At 58.2% G+C, this 20578-nt stretch overlaps 1 protein-coding gene across 6 annotated transcripts; it reads left to right on the plus strand.

Annotated features, from left to right (window-relative positions):
- Nucleotides 1-4865: 4865 nt before the first annotated feature.
- SLC35E2B (solute carrier family 35 member E2B) lies at nt 4866-20415 on the plus strand. Of its 6 annotated transcripts, none has more exons than XM_031463816.2 (10): nt 4866-5063; nt 7293-7549; nt 8907-9286; nt 9378-9513; nt 9741-9868; nt 11671-11791; nt 13133-13186; nt 13390-13462; nt 15373-15422; nt 15779-16292. In XM_031463816.2, exons 3-10 carry the CDS (start codon nt 8965-8967, stop codon nt 16200-16202), a joined length of 1308 nt encoding a protein of 435 aa, XP_031319676.1. In that variant the 5' UTR covers nt 4866-5063; nt 7293-7549; nt 8907-8964; the 3' UTR covers nt 16203-16292. The 6 variants fall into 6 exon arrangements, with proteins under 6 accessions (XP_031319676.1, XP_064350252.1, XP_031319673.1 ...); XM_064494182.1 differs by having other exon boundaries at nt 4867-5063; nt 9222-9286; nt 15277-15422; XM_031463813.2 differs by having other exon boundaries at nt 4868-5063; nt 15277-15422.
- Nucleotides 20416-20578: the final 163 nt, after the last annotated feature.

Genomic DNA, 20578 nt, shown 5'->3' on the forward strand with positions numbered 1-20578 from the left:
TGCACAGGCAGCAGGGTGGGGCAGGTGCCGGAGCGCTCTCCTGCGGCTGAGGCTCGGCCTGAGCCGTGCGCGGACCCCAGTCTGGGCCCTGTGCTGGGAGCAGAGGCCTCCCTGAGGGGGAGCCCGCCCGGCCCGGCCCGGCTGGCCGGGAGCCCTGGGCCCGCAGGGTGAGCTCACTGCTAGGCTTAGTCACTGCCCATGGGGTCCCAACTGTTTGGCAAAGGCTGTTGATCTCTGAACCTTGACCTGGGCTATGTGGAGCACATCAAAGGGGATGGGGAGCAGGGGACACAGAGGCCACAGGACAGGGACCCCAAGACACCTTCTGACCAGGACACTAGGACATTTCTGTGGGCTCAGGCCTCAGGCCCCTCGAAACTTCCAGTCTTCAGGGCAGTGGCCTCAGAAACCTGGCTTTTCCTGGCCTGCGTCCCAGCAGCGCGGAGGCCAAACCACTCCCCAGGCCTCAGTGGTGGGTGCCCCGCCCGGCTGGCCTCCCTTCTCTCTCAGGCCCACTTCTGTGTCTTGCCCCGAGGGTCCCACCCCTGGGAGTCTCTGGGCCCCAGGGACCGGGAAGACTGCCAGGTTGGGGAGAGCAGGTGCGAAGCTGGAGCAGGGATGGGGTGGGGGGGATGGGGAGGGATAGGGGAGGGTCTGTTGGAGGAGCCAAGAGAAGATAGGTGAGGGTGACGACGACATGGGAGGAGGTGGGAACAAGTCCCCTTTCACCCAGAGAGATTCAGGCCAGAGCTCCAGCTAAGCCTGGAAACACTGAGGATTCCGTGGGAAGAGGTGAGGTGGGGGCAGGGAGGGGGGAGGGCGGGACCCTGCACCCTGGGGACAAGTAGCCCTGTGGGCCAGTGCCCCTCCCACAGGCCCTCCTGCCCTGCTGGTCCATCCAGGTGTCAATCGGGGTGCAGGAGCACGGGGGACAGGCATGGCCAGACCTCAGCCCTGGCCTCCTGTGAGCACAGTGAGACCAGCGCGGCCCCTCTGTCCCCATCCCCAGGACTCTCCTCAGACACTGGCCTGAAGTGGCAAAGGGGCTGCTCCCTAACCCTGCACTTTTGCTTCCGTGACCTTTGGCCCCAGCCCCTGGGAGGAGCTTTCAGGTGCCCTCCCTGGCATTGTCCCCACCCCGTGGAGTTCAGAGGCTGAGCCCCACCGACAGAGACTGCAGGTGCCCCTACCAGGGTCCTGCCAAGGTTGGGGTGGGCAGAGTCAGCCCAGGACAGGGGTTATGCCAGGGAGGGGGCCTGCTCCTGGTCTGGGGATGGGGTCCAAAGGCTGAGCTCAGGCCAAGGCAACACGGCCTGAGCGACTTTGGCTGCACACTCCCATGGCCTGTTTCCCCACCTGCTGGTCAGGACACATCACAGAAGCTCCAGCGGCTGTCGCTGCCCCCACCTCTAAATGGGACTGGATGAGGGAACTGCAGGTGTGGCCCCCACACTGGGCAGGCACTGGCACCTTGGGGACAGCTGGCAGAGGTGATGGCCGGGAGACCTGGGACGTTCTCAATGGAAGAGGTATCACCCACAGGGCCGGGGGCCCAGCTGCCACTTGAGTGTCCTGGCTGGACCTAGAGCCTGGGAAGGACACTAAGGAAGACCCTGTGTTGTTCTGGAAACAGGAGGCCTTGGCTCTCTGTGTGGCCAGGGGCCCAGGGTTGGCCAAGGTACCTGGTGGAAGGAAGCTGAGGCCAGCTGGAACTGTCCAGCAAACCCCACCCGGCCCCACCTAATGGTGTGGCTCCCCTCCTCCGGGCACTGCCCCCTGACTGGGTCTGAAGGCCCACACACTCAGGTCTGCGATGACACGCACACAGAAGCCTGGAGCAGGCGCAGCTCCCAGTGACTTGGGCACCCAGTGGCCTACGTAGACCCCAGGCCTGGAGCCTCCCCCTCCTCCTGCCCTGACAGTCCACCGGCCCCTCACTGACCACACCTCTGTCTTCCTTGCAGAAGTCTGCTCGTGCTAATTGGGAGGGCAGGCGGCAGGCGGCGGTGCTAAAGAGCACAGCAAGACGCGAGCTTTGAGAGATGGTGATTGCTTAAAAGATAAAGACCCCCGGGCCTTAGCGTGCAGGAAGTTGAACGTGGGTTTGGCAGGGCTTCTCCCTGGTGCGTCGAGGGACTGTGGTCAGGAGTCAGGGACCAAGCACCCAGGGAGCGACACAGTGCTGGTCAGTGCTTTCTGATGATACTGGCAGTAGGTCCGGAGGTACAAGGCAGGTCCCCTCCACCCTTCTTCCCACCCGCGAGATCATGACCCAGATCTTGTCCACTGGGCTTTGTGGGCTCCCAGGCCCACGTCCACACCCCTCTGCTGTCCTCGCCTTCCCCTGGGAACTTGGGATCCTCTGGGCCTGCAGGCCTCACCATCCCACCCCACTGGAACCATCACTGTCAGACCAAGGCCCAGTCTTAGACTGAACCTGTGAGAGGAGGGCAGGGAGAGGCGGCCAGGGGGAGGGGGACACACAGGGCCTAGGGGTCTGGGAGGGACCCCTGAAGGCAGCAAAGCAGAACCTGCATTGACGCTTTCCTTTCTGCCCTGAGGAAAATTGCCATTTAAACATCATCCAAACACTGAAGGAGAGAGTTGTTGGGAAGGGGGCCCAGCACTGATCAGGCCTGGAGGTCAGCAGAGGCCAGCATGTCGTGGAGGGAGCTGGGCTGGGCTGGGTGGAGGCCGTGCTGGAGGTTTTAGGGAGCCAGTTGGGAGGGGTGCCTTCACAAGAACTACTTCCTACTGGATTTGTGTCTAAACCTGAATCTCGGGTGTGCACATTAGCAAATGACCACATTTGAAGCTGACCCCAACATTCTGCTTCTTGGAATCCAGTCACAGGAAGAAGTCAGAATTCCAGCAAATGTAGGTAAAATCACACAGATCCACTTGTGGTATCCCTGAGACCAAAGGTCAGGTGTGGCCTGATGGTGGAATTCTGGGAGAGTGCATAACAATTTTGAAATGATGTCAGGACAGCCTGGGCACCTTCCCCTCCTGAACATGCTACCTTCATAGGCAGCAAAGCAAAGTCTCCTGTGAATATTAGGGACAAGAACTGTGTGGAAATTAATAAAAGGAAACCTCATCTAAAATGGAGTCAGGAAGGCAGAAGTGGAAGCTCTCACACATGTACCCCTTGACCTCAGTAGAGATCCCAACAGGAGGAGAGTGCCTTGCATCTGTGGCAAGAGGCACACTGCTTTAGGACCACCAGCAGGAGGAAGGAAGATTTTCTCCCTGCCTGGCAACAGCTCAGCCAACACGGGATCATCACAATTCAGTCAATGAAAAGCCACTGTGCTTAGAACTCCCCATTTCCTGCAATGGCCTTTTGTTTTTTAACAACTTCTCCTCTACAAAAGAGTTTCCCCTCCTCTGCTTTCTTAGACTTTCATGTAGTTGCCATAGTTGCATGTTCTGAACTGCAATTCTTTGCTACTGTCAAATAAACCCATTTTGCTGGTAAAGTAACTGGCTATTTTGTTTTAAGTGAACATTTGCTAACAGGACACAGACAAAGGGGAAGGATACAAACTCTAGAAAGATCACCATGGAGCAAAGGGTTCCTCAGGCAGGGGCTGGAAGCCCAGGGTGCAGAGGACCCTGTCCTCCGTGTCCAGGAGGGGAAGGTACCCAGGATCTCCTGACATCATTTCAAAATTGTTACGCACCCTCCCAGATTAAATGTAAGAAAGACTCCGCTATAAAATTTTTGATCGTTTTTATGAATTTGCTGTTGAAATTGTTTGACTATAAGTACCTCACTGACCACCGACAACCAGGACCGCTGGGCAGTCATCAAGCATCTCAGGGTTTTGTGCAAAGTAGAAAAATCTACCCTGTAAAGTCTGCTCAGGTTTATGAAGGCATCCTGAACACTCAATTTACGGATGATGAAGACGCCATCATATTACGTCCTGAGGTAAGTACATAAGTAAACATGAATTTCACTTTTGCTGCTTTCATTTCAGACCCAGGCCCCTGACCCGCTCCTGGAGTCTTCCCTGCTCTTCCTCCCGCCACGCCCTCTGGAGGATCCCAAGGAAAGCCTTCTGCCTGCAGCTCGCAGCCCCGCCCCGGTCGCCCAGAGGTGGGTATATCATTAACGACTCAGGCCAAGATCTGAAGGAGAAACTTCATTAATTTTAAAACAATGTGAAAAAAATTGTTAAAGAATGACCAAAAAAGTAACCTTCAAGAAGACTCCATTTGCCATATCCTCGCTCCTGAAAATTACGTTAAAGAGTAAGCGGAGCGTAGAGCCCAGCTGGGCAGATGCTCGGTGGACACAGGTGCGACCACGCGCCGGCAGCCCGGCGCCCATGTGGGCCTAAGCCACGCCCACGGGCGGGGCTTTCCACGGCTCGACCAATCGGCGCCTCCGTCGGGGGCGTGACCTCGGCATCCTGCGGCGCCTGGAGCTCCTCTGATGCTAGTTACCTCACCAGTACACTCCCTTTGACCTCGCCTGAAGTAGGGGTGGTGGGGCTGGAACTTCTGCCCCTAGAAACCAAAACTCGGAGGACAGGGCTTACGGGTCGGCGCCTCTGCGGACTGACCGCCCCGCCCGGAGGGTGCCAAGGGGACGACCGTGGGGGGAGTCACCCAGCGGCGCCACCCCCGACTGGCCACGGTGGTATGGCCCTCAGGGAACGACCGCGGGGGAAATCGCCCAGCAGCACCCCCCTCCACCTGGGCCGCGGTGGTACGGCTCGGAGGGTGAACGAGCGGCGACCAAGAAGCCCAGAGTGAGAGACGTCCCCCGCGGGACAGCGAGGAGTCGCCGCCGTTTGTCGCGTCACTTCCGGCCCATGACTTCCGGGCGTGGCGGCACTTCCGCCCTTTAGCCCTGCCTCTGCTCCCGGCCCGCCCACCCCGGGCCTGCCCGCACCCCGCTGGTTCCCGGAGCCGCTCTCGCCGGGACGTGGGCGGGTTGCCGTGTGGAGGCGGGCCCCGGGTGACCGGCCTCCAGGGCCGGGCCGGGGCCGGGGCCGGGTCCACGTCCCTCAGGCTGCCCGGCCGCGCGGCGTCTGGCCCGGGGCTCCTCGGTGGGTGGCCGGTTCGCGCCGGGAGCGCTGAATAGAGCCAGCGGGGCGGGCTGTCTCCGGGGGTCGCTTTTCGCGTCCGGGCCGAAGCCCGTCGGCCCCCAGCCTCCTCCCACCCATCCCCGGCTCGCGGACCCCTCTGCCGGCCGGCCACCGCAGGGCCTCGGCTCGCGCGCGGCCCTGTCGTCCTAGGCCGTTCTTCCGGAGGCCCCGCGGCCTCCGGGTAGGACGGTCCCTTGCTGCCTGTCACGCCCCGGCCCTTTCCTGTGATGTGTCCACCACATGGCGTCCCCGGGCCCCGCCTCGCAGGCCCGACGGCGCGGCCGCGGGGCGCTCTTCCGCTCGGACCCCAGGCCTCGGGTTGGCGCTGCGCTCCCGCCCTGGGTCCGCCCGGCTCCTGCGGCGGGGCGGGCGGGACACAGGTGGGGCGGGGGCGGAGGCTGGGGTCCCCGGGATGGGCGGGGCCGCGGCGCCTGGGCTGCGGTGCAGGATCAGAGGCCTCGCGGGGTCGCGGGGCGAGGGACACGGCCTCGGGGGTTCTGCCCCCGAGGTGGGCACGGCTCCGTTTCGGCAGGTGCAGCTGTCCCGGAAGGAACCAGGTAAAGATGCTCCGTGTGCTCCGGTCGCCTGCAGGTTCATTGCAGTTGGTGTTTTTCTGCCCAGAATTTTATAAAACTGGAAATTTTATGTAATGGCTGACATCCTGCCAGCCGCTGGTTCTAGCGGATTGCTATTTTGTAAATTGGGTTGGGAAACTCCCAGGCAGGCCCAGAGCTACCACTTCATGCTAGTCCTCGGGTGACTTTTCTTTGACAGGTTTTATGGGGCCTGTGACCGTCGGGGCAGTTTCCTCTTGTGGGCTCAGGCTCTAAAGCCTTTGAAAACCTTGCTCACCCCCCGCTGCTGTCAAAGAAAGAAGTAGCCTCTATTTAGAGGCTGATTCTTTGTTCATTGGCTTAAAGTGGTTTCATGTGTGTGTTTTTAGTGCGACGTACTTTATCACAAATCTTTAAACTTGCAAGTAACGTTTTAAAGCAGAATGAAACAGTATTAGACACCATGAAAAGGGACATTAGGAGAGAAAATAGGACAGTTTTTACATTAAAGAAATCCATTTTCAATACAGACAAATTAAAAAATGGAGAGAAGCCAAATTAGAATGGCCCGAGTCTCTGCGTCCCCGAGCTGAACACGTCCGTAACTTGGCCTGTGTTCCGAACTGCTTGTACTTTTTAAACCAGAACACGTCGTGCGGAGGCCTTGTCATCCTGCTCTCACTTAGTCTACGGCAAATGTATTTTCTATCAAGACTTGTAGGGCCACTGTGTATTCTCTTAATTGTGACCCACTGTCCCATTATGTGACAGAGTTTATCACAAATGCCTTTTGGACACTTGGCTAGTGTCAGTTTCTCAGTCTTAAAAACCGAGCTTTTGAACATCCTTGTATGTACAAGTGTGGGCCTTTGTCAAATCGTTTCTTTAGGATAAATCCCAGAGGGGCCACTTCTGAATTGCAACGTGTGGAACCTGTAGACATCCAGTGCATTTTACCTGAAAGTACTGACTGTCTGCACCTCACCGGGCATTTGAGAACATCGTGGGTTGCATGTTTTAGAGCAGGGACTCTCAGCCTCAGGCTGATGGGCCCTGGAATTCAGGAGTCTGCGCGGCTGGATGGGGAGAAGTTGGCATCTTTATTTTCACTGACTTGCCCCCAAACTTTACTTCAGTGGCAAATATGCCACGTTGGTCCCGGCAGCCCTCATTTCAGAACCAGGCCTGCTCCCAGCTGGTCCCAAGCCCTTGCTGCGGGGCTGGTGGCGGCTGGGCCAGGTCAGGCCGTGGCACATGGTGCGGCACCTGCACATGGTAAAGACGTCAGAGATGTGTCTCTTGTAACGTGTCTCTGACCTGGTTTCCCTTCAGTCCTACACGTGCACCCTCTTCTGAGGACAGCTCTGGTCAGGAGAAAAGGTGGGGGCCAACCCTGGCCTCCTGAGCCACCTGCTCCCTGCTGGGCGGGAAAGGCTGCTTAGCAGTTCTTGCTGTGTGTGCTGTAATCGGTGAGGGAGGCCACTCAAGCCTTTGTCGCCAGTGACCTGGGGGTCACAGGGCTCGCCCAGGTTCATCCCACCCCGTTTCCAGGCAGACTTGGGGGAGGTTGGCTGCTAGCTCTTCAGGTCGGTTTTTTGTTGTCAGACCAGGCCCGCTGACCTTTGGTCTTTTACAGAACAGGAACTGCCTCTCCAGAGAGCAACCTGAATTACGGGGGCGAAGGGGACCAGGCGGTGGAAACACAGGAGCTGGAGTCAGGGGGCAGCTGTGACCCCGGCGGGACTGGGTGCAGAGGACCTGCCCGGCTGGGACTGCCTGACCCCCAGCCCCTCCCGGCCTTCACATGTGACGCCCCACACCACCTCTGAGGGTCTTCACCACTCCCGGGGGCGGCCTTCAGCTCAGGATTTCAACCCCAGCTCTTGCCCAGTGGTAAGTGTTGTGTCGTGGGGTTGCCTGTCATCGTGTGGAGAGGACCCGGCCGTCACTCAGCTGTGTGCTGCCCTGCACCTCGTTCTCGCTGCTGGCCCACTTCGCATGCTGTGAAAAGCCCAGGATTTCTGTTCCTTCTCTTGTGGTCGCTGAGGGTGTTTCCCAGCTGTCACGACGAGCAGGCCTGTCTCGATGTCTGTGTGCACGTCTCATGCAGGACTTCTGGGGGGAGTTCGAGGTCGGAGCTGCTGGTCTGTGGGGTGTGCAGAGGTTTCTGTGCCAAGATGGAACCAGATGATTTCCCGAAGTGCTGTCCCGGTCTGCGCCCCACCGGCAGTGTCTGAGTTCCTCCAGGTCTAAGTCTGTCCAGCATCTCTGGGTGTTGTCAGACTTGCTGCTCAAAGAGAACTTGCTGTGCTGGCCCAGCTGCACAAGGGAGAGACTGGGTCTGACGGAGCTTGTGATCTTGGGTGGGGCGGGTCTCACTTGAGAAGTCGTAGCCGCAGGCCTGATCACCAGGCAGGCGTGGGTTTGTCTGGAAAGTTGTTGCTGAGCCGATGACACCCCCGGGGAACCTGGCAGAAGCAGCCCCATGCCTCCACTCCAGGAAGGACCCTCGGCTCAGGGTCTGTGTGGGAGCAGAGTCAGCTAGCCCTCCAGGAGGACCACGACTGCAGGACTGCAGTGTCAGGTCCTGGGGGGTGAACTGTCAGAGACTGAGACAGAAGATGGAAGGAAGGGATTGGAGAGAAACAGGCCAGTTTGCAGTGGTACCAGATAGAGCAGGAAAGACACAGTGATCGGAATTCAAGACCTGACGAAGGACAGAAACCCCGAGTCTCTGATGGGGCAGGTCAGTCCTCCTGTGGAGGACAACCCGAAATGCTGAATGAGAGCTTAAGAGGTCGGATGAGGGGTAGGAGAGCTGAGCATGTGAAGTGTCAGGACGAACCCATGTGGGGAGGGACTCTGGCTGGTCCCAGGTGGACGGGACGGTACACAGCACCTGTGACAGCTTTGGGGATCGGGGGCACAGACCCCAGGCCTTGGCTGAGCTGAGCAGCCGTGGGAGGAGAGGGCCCTCGGATACTTTAGAAACAGTTGGTGGGATCTGCAAGAGGCTCAGGTGTGTGGGAGAAAAAGAGACAGAGGGGGCTTGGGTCTTAAGAACTTGGTGGCAGAGAAGTCAGAGAATCCAGCCTACCTGCTCCTTTAGGGCAGCGGACTGACCCACGGGCCTGAGAATGAGGCCAAAATTCCGTATTTGTGATTCATAGTTTCGTTAAGTGGGTGATTAAAGCTTTGAGGACATTAAGATGCTGCTAGACACAACGCCCATCCTTTCTTCCCGCTTCAGCCCGTGCCCACCCAGAGCCGCCCGCCGTCCCTGAGACAACGCTGTTGGCTGCAGCCTCATGTCGGTGCCAGTGAAACCCACTGCACCGGGGGAGCCGGCCCTGGGCCCTGGGGAGAAGCCAGTGGGGCGGCCACTTCTGGCCTGGGGCTCCGTGTTCGGCCACCGGAACGAGAAGATTGCATTCGGCCAGAGCACTGGCGGCCCCGACGAGCAGGTGCTCACGGTCACCGTCACGGAGACCACTGTCATCGAGTCGGACCTGGGCGTGTGGGGCGCCCGGGCCCTGCTCTACCTCACGCTCTGGTTTTTCTTCAGCTTCTGCACCCTGTTCCTCAACAAGTACATCCTGTCGCTGCTGGAAGGGGAGCCCAGCATGCTCGGTAACCGGGGAGGCCCAGGGAGGCCCCGTGTCCTTGCGGGGGGGCCGGGTGGGGGCGAGGCTCTGCTCACCGGCACCTCGTCTCTCCCCAGGGGCCGTGCAGATGCTCTCGACCACACTAATCGGCTGCGTTAAGATATTCGTTCCCTGCTGCTTGTATCAGCACAAAACCCGGCTCTCTTACCCACCCAACTTCATCATGATCATGCTCTTTGTGGGTCTGATGAGGTACGAAGCTGACGTCTTTGGTTGCATGTCTAAGTTTTTTACATAAGAAATGTCTTTCCCATCACTGAGTGGGCAGCCAGCCAGCGGACGTGATAGGTGACCCCGGGCGTGTGTCCCCTGAGCTGGCGGGAGGAGGGCAGGGGTCGGACGTGCCCACCCACCAGGCTGACTCCTGGAGAGTCTGTCCCGTAGCTGCAAACACGCGGACCATCCTGTGATACCTTCAGGTTTGCCACAGTGGTCTTGGGCCTGGTCAGCTTGAAGAACGTGGCGGTGTCATTTGCGGAGACGGTGAAGAGCTCAGCTCCCATCTTCACCGTGATCATGTCGCGGATGATCTTGGGGGAATACACCGGTGAGCAGCCCTCCCTGCCCGGCTCCACGGCGATGCCCTGGAGCCCAGCTTCCCGCTGCCCCGCCATCCCCTTCTCCTGGTCGTCCTCAGTCTGGAGGTCAGGGGAGGCGGTAGGGGCCGGGTGGGGAAGTGACCAGCAGGGGCGACCATCCTTCCCAGGAGGGCAGCCAAGCGAGGTGGCGTCCGACGACGAGGGCGCCCAGCCCCAACTCCCCAGCCCCCCTCAGCCCCTTCCTGCTCTCAGCTGTGCTCCTGTGGCCCCCGCCCCGCCCAGGCTCAGCACACAGGGTGAATGAGAAATCTCCAGCCTGGGGCAGCGGGCCTTTCCAGCGAAGCCCACGTCCCTGTCCTTCCTGCCAGCCTCATACAAAGCGGCCCACCCTGCATTGTGCTGTAAACGGGTGCAGTGCAGGATTGGGCACGCAGCCTGCTGGCTTGGCCTGTTTGCTTCAACTAAGAAATGACCAGATGTTAGAACAGGGCAGCCCCCACCTCAGGGAGCAGAAAACAGAGGGAACGGGGCACAGCTGGGCTTCTCGCAGACATGACTTTGGAGCCGCACAAAAGTTTAGGTGGTGGTAAAACAAAGACAAATTGAAGCATAAAACCAAGTCCTGAAAATCGTGCACGCCACAAACTGGCAAGCCTGACTGCAGGTCAAGCTTAACCACACGAGAAGGACTTATTTCCAGTGACTTAAAAACCTCATGGCTTGGGTTCCAGCTTGCAGGAAACCAGCTCTCTTGCTGAGAACAATTAGAAAAACCTTGATAGAATTTAGCAAAGAGAAACCTGTCGGGGAGGCATTGGGGAGTGACTGAGGTACCAGGACCCGAGAGGCCAAGGTTTCAAAGCTGGGCTCCCAGAGGAGGCCCCACGCTCCCCCGCCGCACAGCGGTGTTTCTCTCATGGAGCAGCGGCCGGAGTCTGGGCAGAGTGGCCTTGCCAGGCCTGGGCTTCACCCAAGACCCTGAATCTGCCAGTGCCACCCCAAGACAGGCTCCTGGCGGGGACAGCAGGCCCTTCCTGCAGGGTGGAGCTGTACTCTGGCTCCCGTGGCCGGGCCGCCATCCGGCAGAGACCCCCCAGGAGATCTCGGAAGGGCGCCTGCCTTGGTTGAGGGCTCGGCCTCGGGACCGCGTGGGCCTGTGTCTGTTGTGTGGACAGCCCTGTCCTGGTGGGGGGAGGGGGCGGCCAGCGCGGCCTCGTGAGCTCCCCGATCGTCTGAGGGCTGTGCTCCTGCTCCTTTCTGCTAAACATGGAGGCTCCTCCCCTCGTCCACTCTGATTTCAAGATAGAGGAACTACTGTGCCTGAAATCGAGGTCGAGGTGCCAGAGGAGGCTCGTGCCCTATTTCCAAAGTGAATGGTTTTCTGCTGCATTGAATGGACTTTCCACCGTTCCTGTCACGGCTGTTGGTCAGATTTCAGAATGAAGGCAGGAGGGGTGGGTGCACTGAGGGTGGGGGGTCCCCACCCTCCCTTCTCAGCGGCGTTGCCCCGACGCCACCCTTCACCTCCTTGTTTTGCAAGTGCGGATCTGGCCAAGGTGCTGTGTAGGAGCAGGACGGGGCTGGGTCCCGCCCAGGCCCCACAGAGCCTCGCGGGCACCTGGCTTTGGGGAGGGTGACAGGAGATATTTGCAGACGTGGACTTTGTCTTGCTGTGTTGTCCCTCCAACGAGAAGAATCCGTTGGGTGTTTGATCTTGAACGAAATTGAATGTGCACAGCTTTCCTGAGGGGAGGGACGCCGGCCCCGCTGGGTGGGCCATTCCAGCACATCCCGTCTGCTCCCTCCGCAGGGCTGCTGGTCAACCTGTCCCTCATTCCTGTCATGGGCGGGCTGGCACTCTGCACGGCCACCGAGATAAGCTTCAATGTCCTGGGGTTTTCGGCCGCCCTGTCCACCAACATCATGGACTGGTGAGTCCTGGGAGCCCGCGCCCCCTGTGGGTGTTGGTGCGAACCCGCTCAGCGTGCTCCCGCGGTTGGGGGGAATGGGACTGAATGCCTCCTTCTTGGCAGCAGAGCAGTGAGATCACTCTCCTCGGGGAACGAGGCAGTGTGAGGACATGCAGGCTCTAGGGGTACGTGAGCTAGGATGCTGAGATGCCGGAGGAGGGTGACCGCAGCCCCGCCTGTGTGCACAAGTGGCGGGCACAGGGGGCAGGCCGGGGTTCTGTGCCCCCTCTGCTGGCCCGGTGGCCCGTCTGCCAGGAGAGGGACGGACACCACACTCCGAAGGTGGCTTTGCTGGGTCTGGGACGGGGCTGAGCTGTTGAGGGACGCCCAAGTTGACGCCTCAGCACAGCCTGCTCCTCCTGAACCACCCCTGTCCAGCCCCAACTCCTGAAAATTGAGGAAGCAGCAGCAACATGGCTTCCGGGAGTTTGTCCGAGACTTTACCCCTGCTGCTCCCCGAGCAGCACAGCCCCTCCTGGAGGCTCTGAATGCCACAGCAAAATGGGAGTTACAGGTGCTCTGTAACTGCCTCTAACACTTTGCTGTGTTTCCTCCAGCCTTCCTCTCCGTGTTTGTAGCTCCCGGAAACACAGCTCACATCATAGTTGACATCTCGCCTGTTAGCCCCATGCCAGCCTCTACCCACCACCCCTGCCGGCCGGGAGGGGAGGCCTCTCCGTCCCCGTTGCAGACGCTCAGACCCTGTGGTCTCTTCACTTCAGTCCTCAGGGAACGTCTGCACGCAGTCCCCCTCTGAGCCTCTGACCGCTGCGGCATAATTCCTAGAAGAAGAAGGGCGGGCCTGCAGTGCCCCGGCAGGCTCGTTGCCCTGGTTTCAGTCCTGTTGCAAGAGCTTCCGTCAGACCTTGTACTCGACTGAGCTTTTGCACGAACACAAAACAGCCTCCTGCACCCAGGCTCCTGTGGTGTCATTAGTCCAAGTGCCGCCCTCTGGCCCCTGGTGAGCTGGGCACCAGCTGTTTTCTCACTGGCCGCTGCGGCCTTCTTGCTAGGAGTTCTATCCCTGTTTCTTCCCAGGGTCTTCCTGGGCCCACACATCGGGTCCTGTGGCCACTGGGGTTCAAGGGAGCCCTTGGCTCCAAGAGGGCGTCTGTGCAGAGCAGGATGACCCCAGGCGCGTCCTCAGCCCCTGGTGGTGGGTGTGGTGCCCCTCAGGTGATGCTCAGAGACACCCAGCCTGGCCCCGGGTGCTGCTGTGTGGCTGCCGAGGAAGGACACAGCACCCCATCCCTGTGAGGTGCCATATGAACTTCTCATAACTTCTTCTTTTCTTTATTCTAGTTTGCAAAATGTTTTTTCCAAAAAGCTCCTCAGCGGGGACAAATACAGGTTGTCGTAAGTATCGCCACCAAGTGCGGACTCTGCCCGATGGACACTAGGGTGTCCCGGGCCCCCGACCCCCTCCCCTGTGGCTTGGGTGCCTGGAGGAAAACCCTACATGCCCCACTTGCCCATGGGGACCCCGTGCTGGGGGTGGGTTGGGCCGGCCCCCCCACGGAGAGGCTCAGGCGCTGTCCTCCCACCCTGACACCCCACAGGGCCGCGGAGCTGCAGTTCTACACCAGTGCGGCAGCCGTGGCCATGCTGGTCCCTGCTTGGGTCTTCTTCATGGTGAGTCTGGGGTGCGTCCTCAGTGCTTCTGGAGCAGACGGCCCAGGCCCTGGGGCGCCAGTCCCCATTGTGGTCGGGCTCTGCTGAGCTCTGTACAGAGGCAGCGAGGCCTCTGGGAGCAGGAGACCACACGGAGTGCAGCAGGGCGCCCACAGGGGCTGAGCTAGGCACAGGGTGCCCTGGAGTTTTTGTGTGGGGATTTTTAGGCTTGCTTATATTTGGTTACTAGTATTATTTAAAAATATCATGTGCCCACTGCAGAGCAGTTAACAGGGCAGAAGTATGTGGAACCAGGGAAGCCTGTCCCCGGCCCCTCCCAGCGGCTGCTTCCCAACGAGTCTGGGGGCCACAGACACACGCACGCCCTCACAAGTGTAGTGTGAGTCCACCGTCTTATGAAAGCACAGGCCCGTGTCTGTGCAGACCTGGGTTGTCCTGTCCTACGGCCCTGCCCATGTGAGGCTCCATCCTGATCCATCCCTGCCCGTCCACAGGCGTGGCCACCTGGTAGTCACTGTCACTGTCATGTCTTTAGCAGGAGAGGGTGTTTCTCTGGGTTACATTCCTGGAATGGTTGTTTGAAAGAATACGTACGTCCGAAATCCTTTTTATTGTGATAGAAAGTATACAATATTGTCCACTCTAACTTTTTTTAAATGCACATCAATTATGTTCACGTTGTGTAGCCATCACCACAACACTGTCATCATCTCAAACCCAAACTCTCCCTAAGAAACACCAGCTCCTCCAGACTTACCTCTCTGCTCCTAGACTCTCTGGCTGGGCCTCAGAATTAAACTGACCTAACAGGTTATAAGCACATGGAGTTATTTCATACAAGCTTTACATGACAAGGGAGGAAGTGGAGTTCCAAGTGAGTGGCAGAACCAAGGCGTTAGTGGGCAAGTGACTGCGACACAGGGTGGCTGAAGGATGACGGGGGATGGTAGCAAGGTCGCCTGAGTCCCGCCTCCACCTGGTTCAGGGAGGGCGTCTCCGTAGGGGACCTGCTCCTGGGAAGGAGAAGGGCCTCTTCCTGCTCCTGCTGTTTTCTAAGTGCCTTTAGCTCAAAATAGTCCTTATGGCAAAGTGGCATGTCTGGGGGAGGTGTGTTCTGAGTTCCTCACCCCCCCATCCTCGGGCCCCCTCCCCCTACTTGCTGTTTGTAGGATTTTGACTCCTCCGGGGACCTCACAGAAGTGGGGCCACACAGTGGCCTGTTGTGACGGCTTATTTCACTGAGCGCAGTGTCCTCAAGGTTCATCCATGTGTGGTAGCCGTTCAGAATCTCCTTCCTTTTTAGGGCTGAGCAATGCTCCATTGTGTGAATGGAGCGCATTTTGTTCATCTGCCACCTGTGGATGGACAGCTGGGTTGCTCCCTCCGGGGCTGCTGTACAAGTATTTTTTCAAGGCCCTGTTTTCATTTCTTCCCCCTTTACCCTCAAGTTGGGCTGCTGGATCTCACGGCAATTGTGCAATTCTTTGAGGAGCGACCGCAGCTGTGGCGTTCACCGCACCAGCAGTGCACGAGGTCCTGCCTTCTCCGCCTCCTCGCCGTGCTGCTCACTTCCTAGGTCGCTGTTTTTTCTGGGCAGGAGCCCCTCCCATGGGTGTGGGTGGAACCTCAGTGTAGCTTTGCTGGCGTCTCCCTGACGACAGCTGGCCATCATCACGTGCTTACTGTCCGCGTGTCTGCAGGTTTAGGGTGCTGATAACTGCTGCCGGGGGCTGCAGGCACCCTGGACGCGCGTGGCGTGGGGCTCGGGGCGGTGGGTTGAGGAGGTGGCACAAGTGTCTCTGTCGCTGTGCCAGGACCTGCCCGTGGTCGGGAGGAGTGGGAAGAGCTTCACTTACAACCAGGACGTGGCGCTGCTGCTGCTGACAGATGGCCTCCTCTTCCACCTGCAGAGTGTCACCGCGTACGCCCTCATGGGGAGGATCTCCCCCGTGACCTTCAGGTGAGGACGGCAGCTCTCCGGGGCTCAGCTGTGTCCAGGTTGTTCGCAGGGGGCACCTTGAAATCTAGACATTTGCATGGAAGGTATTTGTGGTTGCAGAATCACAGACGTACTGACTGCTGTGGTCACGCGTTGTAATTACCACGGCGTCCTGTGTCGGTGCCACTTGAAGTACAGTGGAGTGCGGGCTCTGTACACGGTGGGCTGTTGGGGGAGGTTCCAGTGTGTTTCCGTGCGGAATAACACTGTCAGTGGAGTCACCCAGCGTGACAGGTGTCCAGGACAGGACACATGTGGCTGCTGAGCACCTGAGATGAGGTGCCTGACTTACTCCTGTATGACTGTCATCGGCCCAGACTAGAGCAGCCGCATGTGGCCATCGGCTCCCCATTGGACAGCCTGGCTCTGAAACGGAGAGGTGAGCTGAAGGCCTCCTTAGTGCCTTCCCCCTTCTGCAGCGGGACGGATTTAACGAAGCGTGATCGCACGACTGGGGCGCTTTTGGTGACAAATAGGGAGGAGCGAGGAGACGTGGCCAGCAGGCCCCGCCGTGGGTCAGCAGGCCTTTGTCCTTCAGCTTCAGAACCATCCCAAGCTGAAGGCAGCAGGGAGGAGGCATCAAGCCGGCCTCAGTCCCCAGGCAGCCGGTGCCCCTCCCTCCACGGAGCCAATGCCATCCGCCTGGCCCCCGCCATCCCGTGTCTGGCGCCCGAGCAGCCTGATTGCCAAGGGCACTGGAAGCCCACAGTGGGCACTGCCGGGCTCCCCATGTCAGTGTGAGGCCCGGAATTAGTTCCACATGTGCCTGAAACTTTGTTCTTCAGTGATTGTTAGTGACAGTGCAAAAAAATACAGAAAACAGAAAACCAATTCTTTTTAAAGAAAATAGCTTTTTTGGGGTTTTATCCACATTGTAAGAGCAGTAATTACTCATTGTAGGAAGTTGGGAAGAGGCAGGAGATGAGAAAACCCAAGTTTATTGTGATCCCAGGAAGAGCCGGGGGCTCTGGGTCTCCCTTCATCTTCTCACAGTCCCCACAGGGACTGGACAGCCTGTTTCCACTCAACACGGTCCCCTACGGGGTCTGCTTTCCTCCAGGACAGTGGGGGGAACTTCCTCTTTCTGTAGAGACCAGGCTGGAGCTTTTAGGGGTAAAAGGTCATAATGTCTGTATTTTATGGAAAACTGTTTCAGTCAAAATAATCATGAAGCCACGTAAGGTGAAATGAGCCCCTGAAGAGGGCGCGGGCCCTTCACTGTTTCCCTGCTCCTCTGGCCAGCGTCCGCCCTGAGCACAGTCCGGGCTTGGGGATGGGGTGCCCGCCACCCACACGCCCTCCTCTCCCGCAGCGTTGCTAGCACCGTCAAGCATGCCCTGTCCATCTGGCTCAGCGTCATCGTGTTTGGCAACAGAGTCACCAGCCTGTCAGCAGTGGGCACGGTGCTGGTGACGGCCGGTGTCCTGCTCTACAACAAGGCCAAGCAGCAGCAGCGGGAGGCCATGCAGAGTCTGGCGGCGGCCGCTACCCAGGCCCCCGGGGACGACGCCGAGCCGCTGCTCCCCCAGGACCCCAGGCCACACCCCTGAGCTCCAGGCCCCACGTGCCACGGCGCCCCTCCTCTCAGGAGGCTGCTGTGGGGACCCCAGGCTCCATGGGTCCTGGGGGGGGGGGCAGGGGTGTGCAGCCTTCCCTGTTCTTGTCTTGGGTTTTTGGTCAGAACTGGCCTTGGGGTCCAGATGCCAGCCTTCTAGGGCCGAGACCACCACTGCCACTGAGCCATTGCCACGCTGTGTGAAACTTTCTCCCGCCAGCCTCAGGGGTCCACTGTGCCAGGACTGAAGGCTGAGACACCCACTGCCTGGCCACAGAGGCCATAGCAGCCAGGCAGTGGAGGGGCAGATGGGGTGTGGAAACCGGGGTCCTGCTCCTGCGCAGGGGAATTGGGCCCTTGCCTCCCCACCCTCCCTCCCAAGGCAGAGCTGCCCACAGCAGGACCACTTGGGGAAGGTCGCTCAGGCAAGGGGAGGGTGCCCTGCCCCTTTGGGGGTCTGTGCTGCACTGAAGCCCCGCCTCCCGAGGGTCCTCCCCGCACCTGTGGCTGGGGTGCGGGCCAGAGACCCCCGTGAGACTTCCGGCCTGCGGTGTTTAGTTGGGGGTGGGGAGATGCCGGCATCCCCTTTGTTGGTCTGGACTGTGCAGCAGGTGTTCGGAGGGTTCTGGGGAGCACCTTTCTCCACTCAGCTGCCAGGAGCCTTGCCTGCGTCCCCTCACCGAGGGTGCGCGGTTTTCCCCATGAGAGGGGAGCGGGACATGCCGGGGCGCTCGCAGGGCTCGTTAGGCCGCCTCTCAGGTGGCGGCATGGTTTCTGACGAAGGAGACGCAGGCACAGGGAGTGCCCAGGTGCGTTGCGTGAGCGGGTGGCCACGCTCCGAACCCCCGGCCCCGCCAGGCGAGCCCCGTGTCGGTCTGAGGCTCCTCGCGTCTTCGCTTGCTTCAGAGCCGGAGCCCCAGGGCTGGCCTGATGCAGTCTGGCTCGGGGGTCGGGCTGCTGCCTGCTGTCTCGGACCTGCCTTGGGGACAGGGGCAGGTTCGGGGAGACAAGGAGCGTAAGGCACCAGTTGTTCCCTAGACTCACCGACTCCCTGCTGCCCAGGCCCTGGCTCCCGTCAGCGGGTCTCTGGTTTTCCAGTTGGCTTCTCAATTGGAAAATATAAAACAGCTCCTCCTGGAGATTAATCTCTTAGAAACAAAGAGCAATAATTACGTCTCATTAAGTCCTGCCTTCTGTAAGAAGTCTGTCCTGATGATGAATTTAAATGAAGCCTTTTAAACTACAAACCACCTTCTTACGACGCCGACCTGGGCCAGAGGGCCGGTGGGTGTGTGACCACCTGCAGGACGAGCTCAGCCTCGCCGTGCAGGTGTGTGTCGTGTGACTTTCCCAGTCTGTTCCCTTTCCTCTCTTCCTGCTTCAAAAAGCAAAACTGAAGAGGATCCTTCGAAGGTGCCTGGGCTGGTGGGCTGGGGCACTGACCATGAGGACCAGGGTAAAAGCACCACTTCCACGGGGCTCCTGCCTGCCTGCGCCATCAGAATGTGTCCGCCACGCCAGCTGCAGCCTGTGTGCTGGGAGCAGGGGGACAGGTCTGCGGTCGCCTGCCGCACGCTCATCCGGGTGGGCTCAGAGGCACGGCCACCTGTCTGAGCACAATGGGGGCCCAGCTCTGCACCTCCTGTGGACCTGCTTTCACAAGTGGCTTTCAGTCTGTTTTGATTTTCTAAATTTTTAGACCAGAAACAAAGATTTCTCCAAATTATTAGCAAATGAGGCAGTTTCTCACACAACTGCTTTTGACACTTTTCCTCATCCTGGGTGGGAGGGCGACAGAGCAGGGCTGTAGGCGCATTCCGTCCACTGTCTCCACCCCTCAGTCCACGTGGTGGGCATTTCCAGGACGCCCTGCTCCGAGTCAGAACCCGCAGCCCGGCCTGGCCACTCGTGTAAAGACTGTACAGACACGACATGGTTTTTAAATAACTTTGTCCCAGTTTTATGTGTCCTTTTCCGTGAACTGTTACAGACATGCGTGTTCCAGCCAACTAGGTGTGTGTTATGTCAGGTCAGTTCCTCCTGTGTCCGTGGTGACTGTTGGTGCCTCTGTGGACAAACACTTGAACCAGCCTTCCTGTCTGGTATCTGCTCACTTACATCAATACTTAAGATGTTGAAATCTCCGACTTTCAGGGGAATGTCCGCTACTGAGTGGCATAGAAAGCTTTATTTTTTTAAATCCCCATAGTCCTAATTTCCTGTGTATCAACATTAGAATAATATGCCTTGGAAAGCTGGGAAGACTTGCACAATCCAAAATGTGTCTTTAATTTGCAGGGGGTGGGGGGGAGCCCCATGGTGATTCAAACAGTGAAGGCGTGCACAGAGAAGATTGGCCAAGCGAAGCCATGCTTGCAGCCTGCACTTGAAGTACTTTTCCCGAAACCAGTGGGCTTGCTTCCTGTTGTGGTCCTGTCCTGTGGGTGGGCACTTACAGCCGGTCCAGTGGGGGTCACAGCCATGCACCACGTCTTCTGTCTGTCCCAGTGAGGTGCTTCCTGAGGCATGAACATGTTTTCCCTTTTCCCTGGGTTGAAAAATTAAACAAGGATGTCATTGCAGATAGAAACCCTCTCCTCTCTGCCTTCGAGCGTTTGCACTGAGGGCTCTGCTCTTTTCCAAAATACATGTCTGTCCTGGTTGGGGCCACTTTGTTTTCTGGGTTTATAACTGATGTCCCAGCTCCCCTGATGCATCTGCCTGTTTCTCTGTCCCAGCTGAGGAGCCAAGAGCAGAGTTGTGAGGCTGTGCTGACCGTTGGTGGCTCCTCACCCTGCAGCTCAGAGTATAAAACCTTCACGTTTGCTGTCCCTGAAGTATTTCTCCTGGTTCTCCTGAGAGCTCTGATTCTGAGTTGGCTGGCTGTTGGATCCATGCCTAGATATCCAGACTGAGCTGGAAGCTGTTCTAATTGGCAGAGTTGTTGTTTTTCAGTTTTCATTGGAGGGAAACACGTTCAGCTGATGCGCCCTTTCTCGACCACAGGTGTGTGAGCAGAGTCTGAACCTGCCGGGGTGGGGGGCACTGCGTTGAGGAGGGCCACAGTCAGGGTGACTTGAAAATTACGTCAGTAATTGTCTGCATAACTGGATTATATTTGCTTCATACCACGTGAGCCTGTGGAGAACTAAAAATCACATTGTACTAAGTGTTTGTAGTGTTCTGTGTTTCACCTATTTCAGTATTTATGTGATTAACCCAATTCTTTCTAGAAGGTGGTTGTTAACTTAGCGAGGCACTGTCACTTCTGTGGTAATACACTGATGCTGTGCAGTTAATCCTGTGAACGCCGCCTCGTATTTTTGTCTAATAGGCCACCATAGTAGCAACTATCTAAGACTCTTGTTCCACAAAAGTAAAATAAATGTTAAATGTGTACTTCTTTGTTTTCTTCCTTGTTTAATTCTTAAGTATCTGCGTTACTAAAATGAACCAACGTGGGGTTTGTTTTTGTTTTTGTTTTTTTTTGGTCAAAGGAGACAATTAGGTTTACTTATTTATTCTTAGAGGAGGTACTCAGGATTGAACCCAGGACCTCATG

This window comes from Camelus dromedarius, chromosome 14 (genome assembly GCF_036321535.1).
Source record: "Camelus dromedarius isolate mCamDro1 chromosome 14, mCamDro1.pat, whole genome shotgun sequence".
Classification (NCBI taxonomy): Eukaryota; Metazoa; Chordata; class Mammalia; order Artiodactyla; family Camelidae; genus Camelus; species Camelus dromedarius.

Bases quoted from the DNA above. Each gene is read 5' to 3' on its own strand.
- SLC35E2B (XM_031463813.2), top strand. From the start codon at position 8,965: ATGTCGGTGCCAGTGAAACCCACTGCACCGGGGGAGCCGGCCCTGGGC. The intron at 13,187-13,389 runs GTAAGTATCGCC...GACACCCCACAG, and splicing joins GGGGACAAATACAGGTTGTC to GGCCGCGGAGCTGCAGTTCT. The intron at 13,463-15,276 runs GTGAGTCTGGGG...TCGCTGTGCCAG, and splicing joins CTGCTTGGGTCTTCTTCATG to GACCTGCCCGTGGTCGGGAG.